A 23,653-nucleotide genomic window follows, 5' to 3' on the forward strand; every position below is an offset into this window, starting at 1 on the left:
TTGAATACATGAACAATATCATGGTGGAACTGAGAGCGGGCCATACACTGCCATGCTGAACGCCAGCCACTCGCGTGATGTCACGGTCTGAGCCTTGTGGCCTGTCTATCTAGTGCGGCCTTGTTGTCAATACACTTTTAATGATTGAAAATTATATATTTTTTCATAGTTTCAGGAAAAATATCCATTCCCTTCATCAGTGATGTCAATTCCTATTTTAAATAGTTTCTTTAATAGATTCAGACAAGTTAATGCAGGGTCAAATAAATATCTATTATGGTTAAGTTTATTGCCTTTCTTCCTCAATTTTTTGCAGCACATTCTAACACATTCACCTTGGGGGATGACTTAAAACTTGTTCTCTTGTTCATTTTCACTCCTGCTATTGTACTGGATGCTCCCTAATTACACACTACTTGTGGCTGCGTGGAATTTGAAACTTGGAAACTGGAACGGGATTTTAAAATCTGGGGTTGAAGGGGGATGGGGAGTAGCCATGGCCAATGATAGGATAGAAATTCCTCTTCGATGGTGGACAGAGGGCTAAATGTAGGACATCTCCGGCAAGTGGTGGTTTTCTGGTCACACAGGCATTGCACTAATAAGTTGCGTAGGTAAAAATGTCAGATAACATGTTGTTTGGCCCAATGATGTTAGGCCCCTTTAAATAACAGCGACATCTGCTAGGAAACTGTTACCCCCCTCCATTTCTGTTTTCTGCAATATTTTTCAAAAGCCCTGGAAAAATTGTCACTTACGAAGTATGTAACCAGTAAGACTCAGAATACAGTCACAAACTTGTTAAAGAATAGTGTAGAATACATACATGTACAATTTGTTTTTTTGTACCCAGAAGTCGCTGGACAAAATGGAAGACTTGGATATTGGACCCTCCTTCCTACACTTTTGCAGCTATAAAAGCAGGGTAAAAAAGGGGGTCTAATATTCAAGGAAATATGGTATTTTATATTGAAAAACGGTGCAAAGCATCTGGCTTGGTCAGTAGAATTAAGTCCAAATGTTTCCAATTTTAGGAAATAACAAATTTGTGTGAACCTGAACTTCTGGGATTCAAGAATGCAAATTTTATTAACCCAGTTTATTTATATTCTTCATATGTAAAATATATCAAAATACACCTTTCAACAACTAGCAATTGATTTCTTGTAATAATTTTGCCTGGTGCTTGACATAATGCTGTTCATTTAAGCATTGTTGTTTTCAACTAGGCATAAAGAAATTGTAAGCTCTCCACAGGTATGAGCCTGTTTGTGGCTATACTTGCAGCCTTAGACTTACGACAGTGTTGCATGTACTTTTTCTTTTTTCAGTAGTGATGTCTGCATTTATTGGTCTAAATTTCCTGCAGTTGAGACTGCCATCTGTCAAGTCTCTTTCCATTACAGATACTCACTTGTCAGCTTCTATTGTCCACTAAAACACAAAAACACACTGTAATCTTCTCTTTCTGTCTGGCTTTTTTTCCAAACTTCTAGTACTTCATCCAAGCCACCTCACCTGTCTGCTGATGAGGGGTCGGTGGGGGGCAGAGAGAGGGAAGGAATCTTCCATGGCCTCCAGTTAGGTACAGTCCCAGCATTTTCCTGCAGATCTGGGAAACCACGGAAAACCCCTTCAAGGGTGGCTGGGATGGGAGTCAATCCTGCTCTAGTGTTATCACCTGGGGCTTATTGGACCCCTTTCTAATTTTTGTACCACTTTTCGAATTTCATGGCTGGGCTGGGAATCGGGCCCGAGCTTCCGCGGGTGGCAGCTGATCACACTAAACTCTACACCACATAAACAGGGTATGTATAAATATAAGAAAAGAAATCTGACTGTGTATATCAAGCGCTATATAAATCACACCGGAATATCGAGAGAAAGTTGGTTTTCCTATGATTATAGCGTTTTTTGTAAATACTTACCCCAATCAGCATTTCGCTGAGTAGTGGAGGAGAGCTTTATAATCACAATCGAACTTCGTTCCCTTCTCTGCAGAGAATGTACACTCTTGCTTTGCTGTGGCGTATGCTTGCTGCGTAAGCTGCCCAATTTACGTCAGGCCAGCCCAGCCGCATTGGGCCAGTCTCTACGGGTGCCCATCTGAGCACCTCTAATCTAGAACTAACATGCCAAGTTGTGTTAGAAAAACTCGCCTTCTGTTCTACGCTGTTTGCAAACAACTGAAAGTCCCTTTACTATCCGTTCCCTTTCATGGCATTGAAAAATTATTCCTGCCCTTTTGGCATATTTTCTGGGCAGGAATGACATACATTGGCATCTTCCTTCCACCTGCAAGTACACACATCACTGTAACACTTTTTTACGTTTCCTGTAGTATGACCAATACACTTTTTGTCCTTTTGACTTAAAGAATGCCAAAAAAGGTGATGGAAATGCAAATCCAAGAAAGGAGAGGCTGTGGACGACCACGATTGAGATGGAAGGATACCATCCAACACAGCATTATAGAAAGAAACCTGGACTGGGACACAGCGTTGGAGGAGGAGTGGTGGGAAGACTGAAGAAAGTGGAGAGGAACCATATTTGCCCCTACCCGGCTACAGCTGGATAAAGGGAAATGATGATGATGAATATTAAAACACTAGACTTGTGTTAAGGAGGAGCAGTTTAGATTCCTGCCTGAAAGCCCAGTGCGCTGAAGAAAGTGCCGAAAACCTGTTTGGCAATACAATAGAAAAAAGTGCAAACATCTGACGGCTTGTTCCGGCTTAAAGTAGAGCTGTCGATATGTGCTGCGTCTCCTTACAGTTGTTGTGGCCACTCTCTGTTTTATGATTTCCAAGATTCTCTAAACAATGCCACCCGAATGCGATAAGATGGTCCCTTATGCAAGGTCACCACCAATTGCTTCTCCAGCACAGTACTTGCTCTAGTTATCACGACGACGGGGCGTTAATGCCAAGATCCATAAGTATGCCATAGTCATCCTCTTGTGAGACACAGTTTATTGAAAAACGCTTGATCGGGGTTTTAGCGTTGTGACTGAAATATCAGGACACTTGATCCAGGAAATTGTTTCTTCGAGGAACAGATAATGCAGGATTTTTACGTGTTTTAATTACAATCAATCAATCAAATCAATCAATACTGATCTGCATTTAGGGCAGTCGCCTAGGTGGCAGATTCCCTATTTGTTGTTTTCCTAGCCTTTTCCTAAATGATTTCAAAGAAATTGGAAAATTATTGACCATCTCCCTTGGTAAGTTTTCCAGTCCCTCACTCCCCTTCCTATAAATGAATATTTGCCCCAGTTTGTCCTCTTGAATTCCAACTTTATCTTCATATTGTGATCATTCCTACTTTTATAAACGCCATTCAAACTTATTTGTCTACTAATGTCATTCCACGCCATCTCTCCGCTGACAGCTCGGAACATACCACTTAGTAATTCTAAATTCCCATGGAGGGAATTAGATATTTTTCACCAATAGAGCATATCAAAATGGTAATTCTAAATTCCCACCCCAGCATAAGTGGGTAGGGTCTGACACATCCCACTCTGACGAGTCTAGTGTCAGGCCTAAGACGAAATGCTGGTTAATAGAGCAAACGCCTGAAAAGCCATACATCTAATTTTTGATCTGACATACCACTTAGTCGAGCAGCTCTTCTTCTTTCATTTCTTCCCAACCCAAACATTGCAACATTTTTGTGACGCTACTCCTTTGTCGGAAATCACCCAGAACAAATCGAGCTGCTTTTCTTTAGATTTTTTCCAGTTCTTGAATCAGGTAATCCTGGTGAGGGTCCCATACACTGGAACCATACTCTAGTTGGGGTCTTACCAGAGACTTGTATGCCCTCTCCTTTACATCCTTACTACAACCCCTAAACACCCTCATAACCATGTGCAGAGATCGGTACCCTTTATTTACAATCCCATTTATGTGATTACCCCAATGAAGATCTTTCCTTACATTAACACCTAGATACTTACAATGATCCCCAAAGGGAACTTTCACCCCATCAACGCAGTAATTAAAACTGAGAGGACTTTTCCTATATGTGAAACTCACAACCTGACTTTTAACCCCATTTATCAACATACCATTGCCTGCTGTCCATCTCACAACATTTTCGAGGTCACGTTGCAGTTGCTCACAATCTTGTAACTTATCACTCTATAGAGAATAACATCATCCGCAAAAAGCCTTACCTCCGATTCCACTCCTTTACTCATATCATTTATATATATTATATATATTACTTATATATATATATTACTATGCTCGCGGGTCCGCATAATTTGAACGCATAATCCGGGAAAACTTAGTTTCCGGGAACGGATAATCGAGGTTCCACTGTAAAACTTAAGTGCGTAGTGTGGCTGGATAGATGTTGTCATTTTGGAGCACTCATCTGACCAACATTTATAAATGTGCAATTTAAATATTGTTAATCGCCTGTAGAAACTGTATGGGGTATTCATCAGTCTTTGTCTCGGCATAGTTTTTGATGGTCCTTCTTCTATAGTTGTTGGCAGTTATGTTTATCTACAGGAGGTTTTTCTAGAGAGTGATTGATTGGTCTCATGCTTACAATTGTTTTCTAGATATCTCTTTATAATTTGCTATTTATTAAATCACATACCTGTAGTAATAAACTGTGATAATTTTCAGCTGCAGCTGCTCCAGTTCAAGTGAACCCTGCCACTGGCCAGCCAGATTATAGCATTCAGTGGGCAGAGTATTACCGGTCAATGGGAATGATTCGAGAAGCTGAAATGATTGAACAGCAAGCTAAGGCCAATAAGGTACCATTTAGTTTGAAGTCGTGTTGTGTTCTTTATTATTATTGTCATTATTATTATTTTGATTATTTCTATTATTATTATTATTATTATTATTATTATTATTATTTGTTTCTGCTTTATTTTACCAATTTTACAGCTGAATGAATATGTACAGGGTCTTCAGCCTCAACCAGCAGCTCAGCCAGCTCCTCAGCAAGCTCCTCAGCCAACTGCTGCTGCACAGAATGGGCAACCAGACTACAGTGCTCAGTGGGCAGAATATTATCGGTCCATTGGTAAAGTTAAAGAAGCAGAAGCGATAGAAGCGCAGATGAAAGCTGGGAAGGTGAGAGTAAAATGTTTTCTTCTTTGGATTGTGCATCAGGACGATTATCCAAATGTACTTCCTTTTACAACCATAATCACCATTATTTGGGACGAACATAAAAGCAAGTTCAAAAGTTTCAACCCGGTTATAAAACCAGCATGGTGGAGCATTGACGCCTTCATATAAGATGTTATCCAAACACGATAACCTCTCAGAGACTTTAAATTTGTCTTGGCTTTACTGACAGGCAAGTTGGTGTTATGTTTGTAGGTGGACTAGTTAAGAATGTAATCCTCTGGCAGAAGTTTTAGAACATTAATTTAGTAGGTAATTTCATGGGAAGAAATTGGGATTGTTGCTGATGTGTTCAGTTAAACTGTGTATGAGAGTTTACTTATTCTTCAGCATTTCACATTTTCACACTTAGTGCTTTATGAATATGTTTCTTGTGACCAATCTTGGCACGAAACATACATCCACACAAATTGCATGGAGTGTCTGAGGTAGGGTGGTGCTGAGCTTGACAGTGCTTCATTGCATGTCATTTAACCTCTTTCTGTCTGCATTGTTCTTCAAACACGGCATTGTGCCAAAGCGTATGATTCTCAGCAAGTGTATCACAGGTTTGAGTGTTGATTCAAGCTGTATTCATTGTATGCTTTAGTTGGTCCTTGAAACCCCTCAACGGGGCTCCATGTAGTCTGGTTCCATAGTATAGCTCACCACAAGAGTTGACGAGGAAGCCTGGTATCACTCATGCGACGGACTTGGCTTGTCATTTTGAGATTATGGGAAATGATAGTAGTCTCAATGCTTATAGCAAGTGCTTTGTCAAGAACCACGATGTTGGTGACATGGTCCTCGCATTTGATGTTCAGATCAACCAAATTTTTGCAAATGGAAGCGGTGTTGATATGACAATAGCATGGTAAACCATCATCTTAGTATGCACTGTCAGGACCTATTCATGAAGACACGAGGGATTAAATTTCCAAATGCAGAGTCGGCAGTACCAATTCTCCTATCTACATCTTGTTAGCAGCCGGCATTTGTTGACAGGATACTGCCTACATAAAAGACAACTGGGTCAATCTGCTGCAGTGTATTATCTGCAATAGATACATTGAAATGTGGAAGGTTTAATCTAGGTGCAGGCTGCGCAAGTACTTTCCTGAATATTCATAGTGAGACCAAGGCCACCTCTAGCACTCCTGAAACTATTGACTGACTGTTGCAGCTCTTCAGGTGTGAGAGCAGATGTTGCTGTGTTACCTGCCTATTGCAATTCAGTGATGGAGGTAATCTTTGGGAGCAAACTCGAGCCATTTTGAGCAGTCCTCCATGAAAGCAATTTGTGATCATTACACCTTAGTTGCCTGTAGATGTTCTATGTAGTATGGCAGCCAGAAAAAACGTGAAGAGTGTTTGAGGAAGCATACATCCTTGTTTCAATCCATGGGGTATAAGAAATGGATCAGAGATAATATTTTGATGAATGATTTGCCCAGGTGGGTAAATCATGCAGAGCCTTGACCAGATATACAAAATGCTGAGGACAGTCAGTGTTAAAGCGCTGTGTACATAGGTGCCGCCAGCTGTTCTCTCTCTCTCGCTATCTCTCTTATTTACCCTTGACATTTCCACTTGAGCTCCAACGAATGCACTTTCTTTTTGTCTGAAGATTAATCTTAAAGGAATGTATGAGCTTCTCGTATGTCACTGACAATCGCTCACACACTTCTTTGTCATCAAACCAGTCTTGTGTTATTGTTTTTTCAAAACAATGGTTTCTCTGCTGAGTCTGATTACTTTCTGCAGAGTTGCCCATTCCTGCTCAACATTTTTGTATTGGCCGGAGTATTTGCCAGCATGTCAGAGACCATACTGTAGTGGAACCATCTACAAGTTAACATGTATGTGACTTGTGTGGGCGGTATTTGAAGGTGGCTTGGTCGATTACTGCAAAGACTAATCCTGAATTGACAGACTAGCAGCTTGTGATCCGTCCTGCACTAGTCGTTTTGAGCTATCCTTGTGATAAGGACCTGCTTCTTGTACCATTGTTGAATAATTACGTAATCAAGGATGTCATTGCTTAGTCTGGGTGCATCCACGGTGTCTTGAAGCGATTAGGTAGGTAAACCTCTGTATTCATTACAAAAAGTTCATGTTCAATACATATACCTAAGCAGCAATCCATTGTCGTTGCAACTACACACTTCCTGTTTGCCCATCATGTCACATATATAAGATTGCATGACAGTTTCTGTAGTGCAAGAGTTAGTTTTGGCAGTTTTTGTAAGGTCCCTCAAGAATTCCTATATTAATGTTCGTAATATGTAGGGCCTGGATTCATATGCACTAAAAAATCCGAAAATATGCATGCACATGTGCACAAAAAATGTTGTTAATAAGCACTAAAATAAATCAAGCCTTATTTAATTTTAACTCGCTGTTAAATTGATAAACGTGAAATAATTACTTGCAAAATGAGTGGCAGTAGGTTTCAACAGTTTTTCAATGCTTTTAGGGGTCAATGACACTGTTGTCGGCCAGAATTAATTTGTAAGCTGAAAATGATCATCCTACGTCGACGGACGTAACTGGGCAATACTTGTCAACTGGCTGTGACTACTGTTCGCAACATTCTTCTGGCAAGGGCTGTAGTCATTTTTATAGTTTACTCTGGTGAAACACTGCAATAGACGGAGAGCATGTTAACGGATAAACGCACTTGTTCAAGCAAACACGGGGAAGCTACTGGAAGGAGGAAGGAATATCAGAGAGAAGGAAATAGCTGTTGTGTACCTGCTTGTATCATGAGAATGAAACGTTTTTCCTTCAGTAAGGAATGCTGCTTATGTTGCCAAGGGATATACAACATGCAGAGTTCTTATCTGTTTTTCCTCCAGGGTCTGTTTTTCCCTCAGCGAGGGATCCCACCTCTACCACCTCAAGGGCAGTGTCCTGGAGCTTCAGACTGGGTCAGGGATACAACTCGGGATGATGGCCAGTACCTTGCCCAGGCAGTCTCACCTGTTACGCTGAACAGGGGCCTTGGGGCGGAAGGTGGGGGGGGGGATTGGAATGTATAGCCAAGGGAGAGGGAAGGAAGCGGCTATGGCCTTGTTTAGGTACCATCTCAGCATTTTCCTGGAGGAGAAGTGGGAAACCACATAAAACTACTTCCACGATGGCTGAGGTGTGAATCAAACCCACCTTTACTCATTTGACCTGAGGCTGAGTGGACCCCATTCCAGACCTCGTACCACTTCTTCAAATTTCATGGCAGTGCCGGGAATCGAACCTGGGCATCAGGGGGTGGCAGCTAAACACACTAATCACTACATCACAGAGGCGTACACATACAGAGTTTATTAGATTTTTAATTTCGTTGAGAAACCTTAATTGATCACACATGAGAAAAATGTCTGTATATGCACTAACGCTCAAAATATGCTCCAACATTCAAAATATACAGTTGCATATGCGCATGCACATTTAAAAATAATCCGGGCCCTAGTAATATGGTTCAGTTGTAGCGAGAACCTTTCAATCTATCCGTTATTACAAACAAATTAGGATGCATTACATTTTCAATTATTGATATTTATGCACTCCAGCATTTATGTTGAATACAATCGGTCCTCTTTTGTTCATAAGCGGTTTCTTGCTACGTGTATGAGAGAGCTCTCGCTGATATTTGAAGGTGTCAGTGGCGATTGTTAACCCTCTACTGCATATGGTCTTATGTGTTCCAATAACTGAAGCTAATACCTTAACACCCGTATCAAGGCACAAGTACACTTTCACGACCGTAGGTCAGTAAATGTCTTTGAGGTTGAGTAAAAGGTACTCCTGAAGCCTGTGGTAACTTGATGGGGATAGATATTCACGGGGTGGAACGTATTGTCGCGGCCACCAAATTCGGCGGGTGTGGAAAACTGTGCTGTCGTCAGATATGGGGACGGCGAAGCGACAGATGGTTGAGAGTCGCTTACCTCCGAGCACGGATTGGCAACGCTGATGGTACAGAGCTGTCTAGTTGAAGCCCATCCGCTCCAGGCCACCTCACCAGAGTCATTCCGTGTCGTGTAGCTGTTGAGCTCGCACGGTAAGTGCAGCTATAGATGGATAGCAAATGTGAATTGATTTGGGCTCAAGTGAAGAGAGAAGTGGCAGAGAGGAGCAAGACATTCAAAATAAAGGACGTAGAAAAACTCTCGTCAAAAGCCATCAACCGTGTGACTGCTGTTGATTGGGAAAAGTGCGTCAATCGCGCGGAAAATCTTCGAACAGACAATTGGGCCAAGTAATTAGTAAGGGACGAAGGAATGGAACCATTCACCCTCATTGTAAATGACAACTCAACAGTGAGATGAGTGATGACAGTGACTGATAAATCTTAGACTGCCGTGAAGCTAGAAACAGATTCTTCATTCACTGTAAATTAATGTAAACCAATTCTTTAAAGTAGTTCTTTTTCTATATTACTCAGTACAATATACAGTATTCAAATATTTAAAGTTATAATCTAATCAAACTGATACAGATTAATATGTAATCCGAAATTTTTTACGGCGTCCTGCAGCCTGTGCTGGCATGTGCGCCCCGAACTGCCTCATCTAGCGATCGCTTTCTGGGCCATTTTCCAGGAAAATTGCAAGACTCACGGAAATGTTTCAGTTAAAAAATATAAGAGAGGCTATTTTTTATATTTTTCGTGCAGACAAAATTTTATTGGCTGAAGAAATCAATTTGGCCGCTTACTGAAATTTTCAAGACATGATTCTGTGGATTTAAAATTACTCGTTGAAGATTATATTTTTAATAATTATCTGAAGTGGTTTATGTGGAAAATAGTTATACCATTGAAATCAGCAGTCTTTTCTGAAGCTTGTAGTATGAATTGTTTTGAAACATTGTATGAAGTAACTTCAGGATCTTGAGAGAGAGGGAACAACTTGCCTCGCGCTCCGGAAGGATGTGTTCAGTTAGACATTTCGTCATTTGCTACATAACCCTGGCAACAGCGTAATTTCTCTGACCTGCCTAATTTGGTGGCTGCGACAATAGTGGTACACATTCTGCAGTTGCTACTGCTCAATTTTTGATCATGTATGACCATTGCAAGCAATTTTACAACATATTTTATGCAGTAGCATAGAAAAAAAAAAACTATTTTGGCTGTGGAATGGAACCTCATTAACACTTTCAACACTACCATATTTTAACATGGTTCCTGGCTGTGAACTGGGTCTTTTTGCTAATTTTTAACACGTCGTTATAGAACACCGAAACATATTACATGCCTGATTTTTGTACCGTATGAAGGTGTCAACCATCCAAAATGAAGATATTAATCAACAAGTGAATATCTGAAGTAATTTAATTATACTAGTCTTATGAAAAACATGAAAAGAATAGTACGGAAAAAATGTTTACATTGAGGATATACCAATAAGCTTGGTCAAACAAAAAATAATCATTTAATGCGGCTACTTAGGCCACAAATACAGTAAAACCTCGTTAATTCGAAGTCGTTGGGACTCAAAAATCGGACTTCGAATTACATGATTTTGAATTAACCACCAATTCGCAATTCAGAAGTACCAACGCATGCCGTGTTACAAAATATTCTAAGGCCCGTTACTGCATGCATTTAACCTTGATTCAGAGTTTATACCTTTCAAATGCCATCAAGAAAGAACTATTTCCAAAGTGTATCCAGGAAGGTCCTTTTACAGTATTCAAATAATACACTCGGATATCTCACTGGTAAACATAACCTCACGCAACGAAAGAAAGAAAAAAAAAGACGAGACATCTATGCTCGCTCCCATGTGCAAGTGCTTTATTAATTGGATTACTATACTGTGTGCATTTTAGATGCCTTGTATTTACACAGGAAGTACCCGATGCCCTTAAAATCGAACTTTCCTATGACTCTATCCTTGTACGATTTCCCGCCATGGCACTTCTCTCGTACTTCAGAAATGTAAACACTTGCCGCGCCACGAAGTATTCTAAGAACCATTAATACATGCAATCACCTCGATTCACAGTTTAAACCTTTCAAATGCCATGGAAAAAGCTATTTGCAAAATGTATCCAACAAGGTGCATTTACAATGTTCAAATAATGCACCTGAATAAATCACTGACAAACATAACCTCACGCAACGAAAGAAAAAAATCGCACAATTCAAAGACGAGAATAAATTATGCCAGTTCCCCTGTGCAAATGCATTATTTTTTGGATTTCTTTACTGTTTGCATTTTTATTATAGATGCTTTGTACTGGCATGGAAAGTGCCCGGCGCTCTTAAAACATTGTGGCTTATCGAAGTTTCCTATGACGAGGGAATAAAGTATCTCGCTTCCATGTGCATTGCAACGCACTAATATGACCCCCATCCCTCACACTGTACGATTTCCCGGCTGGCAATTTCTCCTTTAAAACCATAAGACCGTTTGGGCTCGAATTAAAATAAAGCAATGCAGTTTCACCGGCAATGTCAGTACCGGTATTGTTCGGTGCCTACGAATTTATTATATTTGCCACGTTTTTTCGTCAACTGTCGGCATCGCCAGTGTTAGCGGATTCTGTTTTCCCGCACACTGCATGTTGCGTGATATTACGGCGTTCCTTAAAAGGTTGAACACACAAGAGTTCCGATTTCATTCAACTTAGCAATCATGAAGCGCACTGTAGACCCACCGAAGTGAGTGTAAGTGCGGAAAGCTACCACTCCACGTTCCGGAACGCGCGTTCTATTATGACGCGGAGCAGATAAATTTCGAGTAGAAATTAGTCTGTAACATACGGTAGTATTGTTTTAAAATGTAAAGGCAGTTTCGAATTAAAAGTCTGAATTTCGGTAATGGGGCCGATATTGTACTTCGAATTACGAATTATCCGTATTTCGAATTAAACAATTGAAACAACATGCAAAACTGTATCTCATATTTCCGGGAACGAGAGCTTCTTCGAATTAGGCGGGATTTTGAATTAACCGATTTCGAATTATCGAGGTTCTACCGTAAACACAAATGCAGTGGAATATAATATTTACCTATTTAGGAATAGTTCGTTTTCATATGGTAGTCCTGAAAACATTGGACTATACACAGCCCTATTTTGCACTCCTTGCGCCTCCATCTACTCTCTTTTCTTACGCGCTTACCACTTTCCTTCTTGCCCCTGTTTTATCGTACCTTGCAATAACGAGTAGTATTCACTTTATTGTTCGTTGAAGGAACCTTTTGTGGAAAATGGCAAGCAGAAGTCCTGTCAACACTGGGGAAGGGAGTAGGTTCCAGCCTTGAGATGTCTCCTCCTCCTTTAGCTGCTAACTGCGAACTGATCACTCTCATGTAATCTACAAGAGATGTATTTGAGTTCTCTTTATATAGAATGAAACCATTCACAACAGATATAAGGAACAAATGGAAGAAGAGCTTTTTCTACCATTTCATTGTCTTCCTTGCAATTGGGTAATAACTGTTCAGTTGACCTGCTCTATCAACAGTTTTATTTATATTGTAATCAATGACTACGTCAGGCTTTAGTTTCTATACGACACCACCCTTCGATCTACCTGAAACAAGTGTAGTGGAAGCCTTATGTTTTGTTGAAAGGCATAAAACATGCCGCTTGCTCTTCCACTTCACAGCAAGAAGGTGCCCTTTCCTCAAAAATATAATCTCGTCCTTCTTCAATTTCTTTGTCTTGAACGTTGGTGGTAAACCCTTCTATTCCATAACTGTTCCAACAGCCAGGGTTTTCTTTTGCCACAGCAAATTCCGTAGGGAGGGGCTAGTATGGTACCTTTTCATATAAATACAGTGGCCCCTACTGAAAAACTGGGAACGTAATCTATCTGCAAGAGCCGGAATGCTGTTGTCAACGTTCCCTGCGGATCCCTTATATATTTCACAATTCAGTACGTAGCCTGTTGCCACATCGCAAAGAACATACATTTTCATACCGTACTTACTGGGCTTATTCTTCATATAAACCCTAAACCCTACTCGACCATGGAAGGGACATATAGCCTCATCTATTGTTAGGTTCTCATATGGCTGAAAACTGGCAATGTATTTGTGGAAAAAAAAAAAAAAAAAAAAAAAGCCTGAGTTTATGTAGTGGGTCATGATTGTCATTTAGGTGCAACATAAATAAAATTCCGGAAAATCTGTCACGACTCAACAATAGACTGGCAAATCCTGTCGGATAAAAAGGATCAGTAGACCAATAATCACTAAGTTTGGTATAGAGCGTTCCAACCTTAAATTGCAGTACAGCGTAGATGGAGTGCGCTGTTGCGAAATCGACTCGTGAAGATCATGCTCGAGTGTGACTCAAACGGCGTCACAGTTCCACATTTTTCGTTTGTAATTTTACGTTCATTCATTCATAAATTAATATTTGTAGGATGGTAAAATAAATACAACATACCTTAATCACTGACGTTGCTCTCAGACATTGGACGTACACATTCTAACATATCTGCAAGGCCTGATGTTCCCGCTTTGGATGAAACAGGTTCGGGAAATGAACTTGAGAGTGATCCGGATGATGAAGAAAGTCGAATTAAAAACTTCTCATCGTCCTGTAATTCGTCTGCTTTCCACAAAACTCTTTCATTTTTCTTTACTTCGTTCACGTAATTTCCCCAATTGTCTTATGTTTTTATGGCATAAAAATTTTAGTTCAGCATTTGGAACAAAACCATGTTCATTACCTGCGTGGACTAAGGCAAATCAGGGTCCTCGGCTTTTCGGTGGCCTAAGTCCCGAACTCACCCTTTCAATGGCGGTCTGCCGTGCACTTTTCACTGTCGTATCCTTCCATTCTTTTGTCGCTGTCTGCCCAATATTTACCCACGATTCATCTGTGTAAATTATAGCTTTATTTTGTGCCCTCAAACGTTTTATCTCCCTGAGATATCTGTGCCTCCAATTAATAATTTCATCGGTTTCATTGAAAGCTGCTTTATTACCCCGTCTTAAATAACGGAAGCCTATATTATGTAAGAAGCGATACAACGTAGTTTTGGAAAATCGTGGCAAAGAACCTTCTCCATTTACGCGACTCAAAATCACATTCAATGTCGGTGGTATTTAGCAAATAAAAGAGAGTGAACTACCCGACGCACTCCACGTCTAACAATTTCATCATATTTGAATTTTTCTGTCGTCCTTCTCTCTTTTTTTTTTGCGAGAGTTCGCAAAGGACCATGTGTGTGTTCCTTTCTTATAGCATAGATTGTTCTTTCGGAACAACCTGTAGCTTTAGCTGTTTCACTGATTGCGCTGCTCATATTCATAGTCTTTAAAAAATAATCAAGGACACATTATAATATTGCGTTCTTTTCCCCTGAGTTTACCTACGGAAAGTATCTTTTTAATTTGACGATCCACTATACATCCTTCTGCACTTTTTCTTCGAACTAAGAAACCCCGCACGAGCACAAACTGACAACTACACAGACTACACAAACACAATCCACTTGTCCTCAAGAACTATACATTTATCATTGATCCTGTCCGGCTCCATGGTTAAATGGTTAGCGTGCTGGTCTTTGGTCCAGAGGGCCCCGGGTTTGATTCCCGGCTGGGTGGGGGATTTTGACCTTCATTGGTTAATTCCAATGGCTCGGAGGCTGGGTGTGTGTGTGCTGTCTTCAGCATTATTATTCATTATTATTCATTCTTATAGACGCGCAGGTCGCCTATGCGGCGTCAACACTGGAAAGACCTGCACTCGGCCTCTTCAGAGGCCTCAGGCCATATCACTGATCTTTGTTTAATCAATCTTATAATACTGATTAAATGAACACCACTGCACATGGCTGTCAGTATATTGAAAAGCTCAGCAGCCGACTCACTCTTGAAACGTAAACAAACGAGACTTTCTCCCTGCCATAAAGTAGAGAGATAACAAGATAGGGACTTGAGGTACGATTTCAAAGTAACTTCCATATTCGAAGAGCGTTTGCTTTGCTTTAACCACGCCATGATCCTTCTGCACATTTCCTTCGAAATTAGATCCCCACGCACGAGCACGAACTCACGAACCACACAAACGAAATACACTTTCCCTCAAGAATTGTACATACGTCACTGATATGTATTTAATCACTATTATACATACTACTGACGAAATGAGCACTGCACTGCATGCGACTGTCTGGAAATGTTAAAAGCGCATGTTTGGGAGATCACTACCGGTACTTCGGCCAGCCAGCCAAGTCGCGCGAAACCAAAATTCAAGGAGATATTCTTCCTGTCACAAATTAATAACTAAGCAAGTTAGGGACTTCGGGATTGTTTTAAAAATAACTTCCATATCTGAAGACCATTTGCCTCGCTTTGACCCCCCATGCAAATTCAATAGGAAAGACACTGGCCAGCGACTGACTTTTTCGTGCCTACACATACAATTCCCTGAACATGACTGAAAATAAACGCATATACTGCATTTTGTTATCATTTAAATTTAAAAATAAACTTATCTAAATCGAGTTGAAATGTTTATTTACCAGCAATGAAAAAATTAGGAAAATAATTAATATAAAATAGGAGTTGTGGCATGATAAGTTCTATGCAATGAAGATTTTGCATTTGGCGAAACTTTCCATTATATTACCATTTTTACACTACATTATTTTTTTTACATTTTTTTGTTAACGGCATCTAATGCGCCTTGAAATTCTGTACATAACACGATATTCACCCATTTTAACCGATAACATTCTGATTCACGGATATTTGGCAAACCCGCTGCCTTAGAGTAGGACAGCGCTACCCGCAAAACATGGGAGAATGAAAGAGACGGAATTTTCCCATTACTGCTGTACTGCAATTTAAGGTTGGAACGCTCTGTAGCTTCACCACACACATATGCAAAATTGTTGCAAAAAACCAATAAATTTCGTGAAGTTTTACTGCAGACCACCGGTGCCACATGGAATTTTCCTTCAGTTTGCCCTGACATTTTATTGTCGCAATTGTCATCCTGGATATCTGTTAGTTTCTGTTTTTATATTTTTTGATCACATTGTCACTGAAAAAATTACGGAAACAAACCATTTCGTCACTCCCCGCGCAAAACTGAGCAGAGTCAGATGCCGACTGGAAGACAGGTAGCTGTGGTTGGTCATCTGTTTCTGACCATCATCAGGTTCAGATGATCTAGCAGATGTTCCCGGTACAGGTGAATCATCAGCCTGCGTCTCTTTGTCTAAACAAAAAAAAATTACCCAAATTTCTGCAGGCGAATTATTTCTATCATTTGTATTCGGAGTAAAATAATACAGCTAAACACTTACGTTCCTAAGTGACATACCTGAACCATTGCTTGATACGTTATCCGGTTCGTAAGATGGGTCGTCATCACTTTCTTCTATGCCTCAACCCGCTTCTTGCGATAAAATATCACTATCATTGAGCCGGTGTGAAGACGTGTACACAGTAACACAGCTGACAGCGTGACAGATTTGGTGCGCGCAGCACACGGCTCACAGAGTGCTTCGGTAGAGGTCACGGCAAGGAGAAAATGCCCTGTTTATCGTTTCAGTTCAAAATTCCCGATAACTGCTGCATTCTAGTGGTCACTAGATGAACTATTACCTCCAACCAAGGGACGGGAACCGTACGTGATGCGTGCAGCTGGATATAAACACACGAGAAAATCACGCCCGTATGTAATACGGGCGCCGTCCAAAAGCAGGAAAGCGGCACACCCGTATCCCGTACGGGCAGGGTGTTGAAAGTGTTAAGGCCTTTCTGCAGGGTATAAGGAAAAAAATTTCTGTTAAGCAAGAAAATGTAGTACTCAGTACACAAATAAAAACATCGAATTAGGATGTGGAAACACTAGATGACGATTTCTTCCGAAATGAGAGCACATTGTCTTTTTTTCTATGGGTGCAGTAAAAACTATATCATTTCTAAAAATGAGAAGAGTGTGTTAAAAATATGTGGACAATGCAAGAGAACAAAAACCTTTTCTGCTAGGATTTATAATATACTGTATAATGCCGAATACCGCCCGCCACCGAATTAGACCCGCACCCTAAATTTAAGACTGCAACAAAAAAAATCAAATAACTTCCATACCTATTTAATTTTCTTCAAACATACCGCAAATATAAATTCAGACAGCTTACAATTCATAAAATCATCACATAAATCATAAATTAAATCTGTCCAATACTCAGATCATTCACAATTCAGTCGTCATCTGAAGTTCACCATAGGAACTTCCGTCTATGGCATCTTTCCACGAATAGTGATCCTGACTACCGTCCACTGAATTTGAAATTCCACATTTCTGAAAGCTGTTGGACACTATATCATTGGAATGCGTGCCCATGCGGTCTTGATCAAACTGCATATTAGTCCCCCTTCAGGCCTCTTCACTTGTCTGTTTGGTGTTAACGCTTGATCACCATCAGACATCCATTCGGTGTACAACTGTTTCATTGCAGTTTTTTAACGCCGGTTCACGCACACATTGAGCGGCTGTAGAAGAGAAGCGAGTCCTCCGGGAATGATCACAAATTCGGTTTTTCCTTTTCTCATATCCTCTTCGGTGTCAGTTGTATGTTCTTGGTACCTGTCTTAACATGGGCATGTTTCGTTTTTGTATCAAAGCTCCCGGGTATGCAACTGCAAGAGAATGACTTTGGCCGCCATTTTGAATCCGACAAAACTTCAACCCACTCGAATGGTGCGAGTTTCAACATTCGCGCCACCTCTGCACACTTTTAGGTTGGGAATCCAGCTCACTTTTTAACATTAATTTTCTCTTTATTAGGAAAGAATTCCACATCTTCTTTCTTATCCATAACTAGCCTATCGGAAGATAAATATGCACCACTCTGGTGAACTTAACAGGATTACGTTCCTAATCCTGTGTTCGCTATCATGCGACAAATATTCGCTACCCTTCACTTCTTACTTGTGAATGGACTGCGATACACAAGCACAAACAGTCTCACTGCTAACCAGCGAGCAAAACAGCATTCCCGATGTTAATTGTTTGCACCCGGAAGGTGCAACTAATCCTGTGAAGTTCAAGAATTCGAGGCCTTTTCCCGTTCTCATGCAACTGTGGCGAGGGCACTTACCTGACTTAAATCGTTTGTTTCACAAGCGATGGCAAATAACATTTTCAGGGCTAGGTGAGGCTTCCACTTCTAGGGCCACAGTTGGAAATTGGTTTAGTGAGTTTTCAAGGGGTCGGCAGTCAATTGAATCTCAACCCAATCGCCCAGCAACAGCTATGACTTAGGAAATCATTAATGCTGGGAGGAGAATGATCAAAGAAAATCCACATCTTACATTTTGTGACATAGAAGTGACCCAGATCATTGTTTACAATTATTTAGGCCTTACCAAGAGATGTGCCCGTTGGGTTGCCACATTCCCTGACAGAAATCCAAAAGGAGGCAGAGTGACTGGTGTCGTCTCAGAAAAATTCAATGTAGGGCAGTCCCAAGACACTTACAATATCGTCACAGGCGATGAACCCTGGGTCTACCCTTATGACCTTCAAACGAAGAGACATGCTCCTGTGTGGTGTTTCCCAGGGAATCAATCACTGACAAAAGTTTCAAGTCAGAGCTCTGGAAAGAAGATGGTGGCAACTTTTCTTTTTATGAAAGTGGGGCGTCTTACCTGAGTTTCGACACGTCGTACCGTCAATGCTGAAAGGTATGTGAATGATCGTTCTCTAAGTCCTCGCCACATGGAGGTCACAGCACCCGAAGTCCAAGAGTGAGCACCTTCTGCCGCATCACGACAGTGCATCTGCGCACAGGGCTGTCATAACAATAGACTTTTTGGAAAAGGGAAAATTGAGTGTGTTACTTCATACCCCCTCTTTACCTAATGTGGCTCCATGTGACTTCTGTTCCCTAGGACCAAGGAAATTTCATGGGCAGCGAATTTTCATCCGATAAAAGAGGCCATTGCAGCATAAGAGAGTGCGCCAAGTGACATCCCGAAAGCAGTTAGGACTGAGATGTTTTCAAAGTGTTTTCAGACTCTGGAAAAATGTATACGTGTTATTTTATTTTGCAAATATTTTCTTCTTCTCATGCTCTGCTAAAAAAATTCGACATAGCCCTTGTGAAATTTGAGGCGGAGGGGGTGGGGGGAATAAAGATGGATCCAGGAAACATAAAAAAATTGTTTCTTTGTTTCAGTTTATCATTTCATCTTTACGAAAAAGTAATCAAAATAATGGATATGTGTGTTCTGAACCTTCAGGAAGAAACATATTCCAAGTGCCAGTAAAGAAATGTTACCATTCTCACTATAAATTTCGGTAAAATTGAATAATTGAAAAAGAGGTTCAACCTATTCAATACATAAGAGAAAGAAATGTAGTGATTACATTCTTATTTAATAGTAATTAGAATTGGGACCGGTTTCGACCATAGTCCAGGTCATCGTCAGCCGAAGAAAACATAAACATGAAAAACAATGCATATGAAAAAGAAAAAGCTGAAGTGAACTCTGGATCGGTATAAGAGGCAGTATAAAATGATGATGGTTGGTAGAAACTGTGAGTCACTTAAAAGAAAACAGTGCGTAATTTTATGAATGGTGGTACGGCACACACAATGATAGGTAAAGTCTCACAATGTTTATGAACAGCGGAGAACGGTCAAATGGGTCAGTTTTTACACACCGTCAGGCACAGTCACAACACTATCGAACAACATATGAAGATCTATCAATATGTTGAAGTCGAAGACGAATAGATTTATAGAAGCAAACTGCCAGTTCCAGGTGATCAGTGCGGCACACTCAAGGTCATGCGCTGTAGTCTCGAACGCCAAAGTAGAATGGAGAATAGCCTTAAGATCCAGTATTTGCCTCGGTTGCGGGAAATGAAGTACGTATATATAGATACATACAACGCAATTCAGTATAATTGAATGAGTAATTGTGTTACTGCTGAATTCTTGGAAAACAGTTGACTTGAAAAAAATATAGTAAAGAGCGCAATATCTGAAAAACAAATGAAAACATATATGCACAGTGCGCTATTTTTAAAATGAAAAAATTCAGGTCATGGTGGCCAAGCAGGCATCAATTTTTAATAATGAGACAAAGTCTCTCATGTGCATTGGCACTACCGGTGGCTACAATTGGCCTACGCAGTGGCCTCCACGGTATGCACTAGCCAGCGTCTTGGTAGGTGTGCTAGGTACCAACTGAAGAGCCCAGCCTAGCACACGGGGGCGAAACGCTGGCAACCAGGAATGAGTTAGCTGGAAAATTTATAATGTCCAATAACGGACCATTTATATTGGTATGATTGAAGCAGTCGAAGTCGGCACAAGACAAGAGTTAAAACTCTACAACAAATGGCAATATTCACTTCCCCCTCCCCCTCCAAACCAAGCCAGTAAAACGCACTTGTCGCACAGCTATTACACTAGGTCGAAGACGGTAGAGACAGAAACAAACAAGTAAACTCCGTAACCAGAATAAATTGGACAGGGGTAAGTTTTAAAAATAGTTTCTATACGTTATAATAACTCCGTGCAAGAAACATGTTTCCAGATTCTCTTAAATAACCAACACGTTCTTCTGCCGGTTTCAGGTCACACCAAATGTGCCTATCTTTTAAAGATTTAGAATAAATTTACACAACGAACAATTAAATAGGGGTAAGTTTCAGCCTTTACATCATCATCATTTTCCCTTTATCCAGCTGTAGCCGGGTAGGGGCAAATATGGTTCCTCTCCACTTTCTTCGGTCTTTCCACCACCTCCTCCAACACTGTGTCCCAGTCCAGGTTTCTTTCTATAATGCTGCGTTGGATGGTATCCTTCCATCTCAATCATGGTCGTCCACGGCCTCTCCTTCCTTGGATTTGCATTTCCATCACCTTTTTTGGCATTCTTTCGTCGCTCATTCGCTTTATGTGCCCAAACCATCTTAGTCGGCTCTTCTCTATTCTATCATTCATTTTTTCCAGCCTTTACAATTCTTTTCAAATACGTACAATTCATTTGGACAACAGAATCTCAAACAATTTTTTTTTTTTAAATTAATTATATCTTTCCTGCCGGTTACAGGTCGTACTTCAAACTATCCGTCTAAATGAAATACTGAACAAATTCGACCATAGTTAGCATAAATTCTTCTAGCGGACAATAAGAATGATCTAGAAAAATGGACAACACATAATCAAGACAAGTGAACTGAGCATTGAGTGAAACACAGCTGAACCTAATGAAGAACTAGTGTAGTGCCATAGAAGGAATTTTAGGAAGTTTTAGTTTAGAAATGGCTTTTTAATTTGTATATCTAATTTTAACACCCCCCCCCCCCCCACACACACACACACACACACACACACACACACACACACACCCACCCACCCTTCCTCACCATTAAGTGTCCTTTACCAACAAATTTTAATTATCAAATGTTTTATGTTCTTTTGCCTAAGCTATAAGATAAGCAGCTGATGAAGATTGCCAATCAATTGAAACATGTACTGCAGTTTTTAATGGCATAATTTAGCCTAATTTTAAATAATAAAAGTATTGATCAGGTGGAAAAGTGTTTACTTCATTCTTCTTCGATTGCAATATTGATACAGAATGAAGTGGATAGTATGTAATTAACAACTGCTATCGACCGTGCTATTTATGTGGTTTTTTTTTTTTTAAATGACTAAAACCTGTTCTCTTTCATTTGATAGGTATTACTAATCGACTCCGACATTGCCTTCGAATGTCAACAAGAGAGCTCACAAGTTCACATAGCGAGGAAACTGTACCAAAGTGGATCGATTGCATGCTTAATCGCTTATAGCAAGTCATATCACTGAAGCATCTATTCATATATGAATAGTTCGAATTATCTTTTTACTAAAGAATCATTCAAAACATGTAAGTGGATGAGCTTCTACGTACGATGTAGGTCCGGGTTGGGTATGAACTTCATTTTTGGCCATATTCCTTTGTTTGAATCAGTTATTTTCCTTGTATGCATGCCCACCCTTAACTGAGAGTTCATCTATCTCACTGTCAAGGAAGTTCTTGCTAGGGGTTGAGAGGTGGAACCTCAGGTGTTTGAAGTAGTCACTTTTATTATTCTCTTCCTAGTACCTTTGGAGATTTCTCTGTTAGTGGCCGCTCAATTTGCAGAATTTTCACAGATGCTCATAAATCTGGATCACTGTGAAGATTATCTTCAGAACAATCGTCACTGGTTGAATAGTTTGGATCATGTTGAAGTCGTCGTGTTCAGATTGTTTCTAAATGGTTCTCTTCCTCACATCTGCTTTCAGCAAGTCAAGTGTACGTCAGATGAACTACTTCTATTTCTCCCTCCATTCATCCGTTGTGTCCTGGAAAGGCACTGGCCTAAAAACTATACAGCAACCATCCGGAATAAGCACCCATATGATAACTTCCAAGAACCTGTTACATACTAACAATACGTAACTTTTATGTACAGCAATAATATGTTGATACTAAAAATACATATTTAAAAAAAATCTGCAGTGACTTACAAAAATGAACTTTCCTGGCACTATCTCCCTACTAATGCATCTAAGTACTGTGGTGACATCACTCACACTGATCAGTGGAAACTCAAACAAAAAATAATTCACGCATTAGGGGGTTAGAATTAGGGTACAGTTATTACACTAGTTAACACTGGTTGAACAGATGTGAAGCGTAGGTTTGAATCTCTCGAAGTCTGTACATGTTGGCAGCTAGCTACTTGTTCTTGAAGCTTATAGGAGAGGAATTAATACTATGCATTCCTCCTCAAAGAATTTTTCTGAATTTTAGGTTTAGTTTGCCTCTTTAATCATTGTTCTTCTAAAATACAGTACGTATGTATATTGTTCATCTTGTTGTAGGTCAGAAAGAAGGGATCTAATGGTGTGTGTTATGTTTTACAGGCTGGACAAGGTGGAGCGGGTGGTCCCCAACAGCCACAGCCAACTCAACAACCTCAACAGCCTGGGGCAGCCCCTCAACAACCCGGTCCAGGTGCACCTCAGCAGCAGCCGCAGGCTCCTTATGGCCAGCCTTATGGGTACCAAGCAGCAACAGGGTACTATGGTGGACCTCCTAGTAAGATAAAATTTTAATTCACCACTAGTCCTTCCGTTAGCAATGTTCATTTCATAATTATGTACGGTAAAACCTCGTTAAGACTTTTCTGCAAGAAACAAGATAAAATGTGTTTAGCGTGAAAGCGTACTACAGAATATACAAATAAAAACTATCCAGCAAGGATATGGAAATGCTAGATAATAAAATCCTCTATGGGGAGGATATTTTCAAGAAGGCTTCAAAGTTCAGCAAATTAAGGAGAAAGAAATCTATTCTTCTTCCTTCCTTGTGCTTTCTACTGAGATGCAGGGACCATACCATTATTCCCATGTGAAGCTGAAGCATACGTTAAATACACCAAAAGCCAGGAGAGTATACCAACGCACTAGCAAGGCGCTTGTGATTGAGTGTGCATAACACTCGTAGGGAGCGGATTCAGTCTCCTGAGAGTTTTGT

The 23,653-nt window shown here is 40.3% G+C and overlaps 1 protein-coding gene across 9 annotated transcripts in view; it reads left to right on the top strand.

The window, feature by feature from the left end:
• Positions 1-23,653, top strand: part of Psi (P-element somatic inhibitor) — a 298,816-nt gene that overhangs the window by 217,430 nt on the left and 57,733 nt on the right. For 8 of the 9 annotated variants that reach the window (XR_010860573.2, XR_010860574.2, XM_067150191.2 and 5 more), the window contains 3 exons: positions 4,647-4,780; positions 4,917-5,105; positions 23,041-23,215. Coding sequence is in view for 7 of the 9 variants with exons in the window: in XM_067150191.2 (XP_067006292.1) it covers positions 4,647-4,780; positions 4,917-5,105; positions 23,041-23,215 (498 nt within the window). In the remaining 2 variants the exon portion in view is untranslated. The remainder of the gene's footprint in view (positions 1-4,646; positions 4,781-4,916; positions 5,106-23,040; positions 23,216-23,653) is intronic. The other variant, XM_067150194.2, reaches the window with a different exon arrangement.

Source organism: Anabrus simplex, chromosome 6 (assembly GCF_040414725.1).
Source record: "Anabrus simplex isolate iqAnaSimp1 chromosome 6, ASM4041472v1, whole genome shotgun sequence".
Taxonomy (NCBI): domain Eukaryota; kingdom Metazoa; phylum Arthropoda; class Insecta; order Orthoptera; family Tettigoniidae; genus Anabrus; species Anabrus simplex.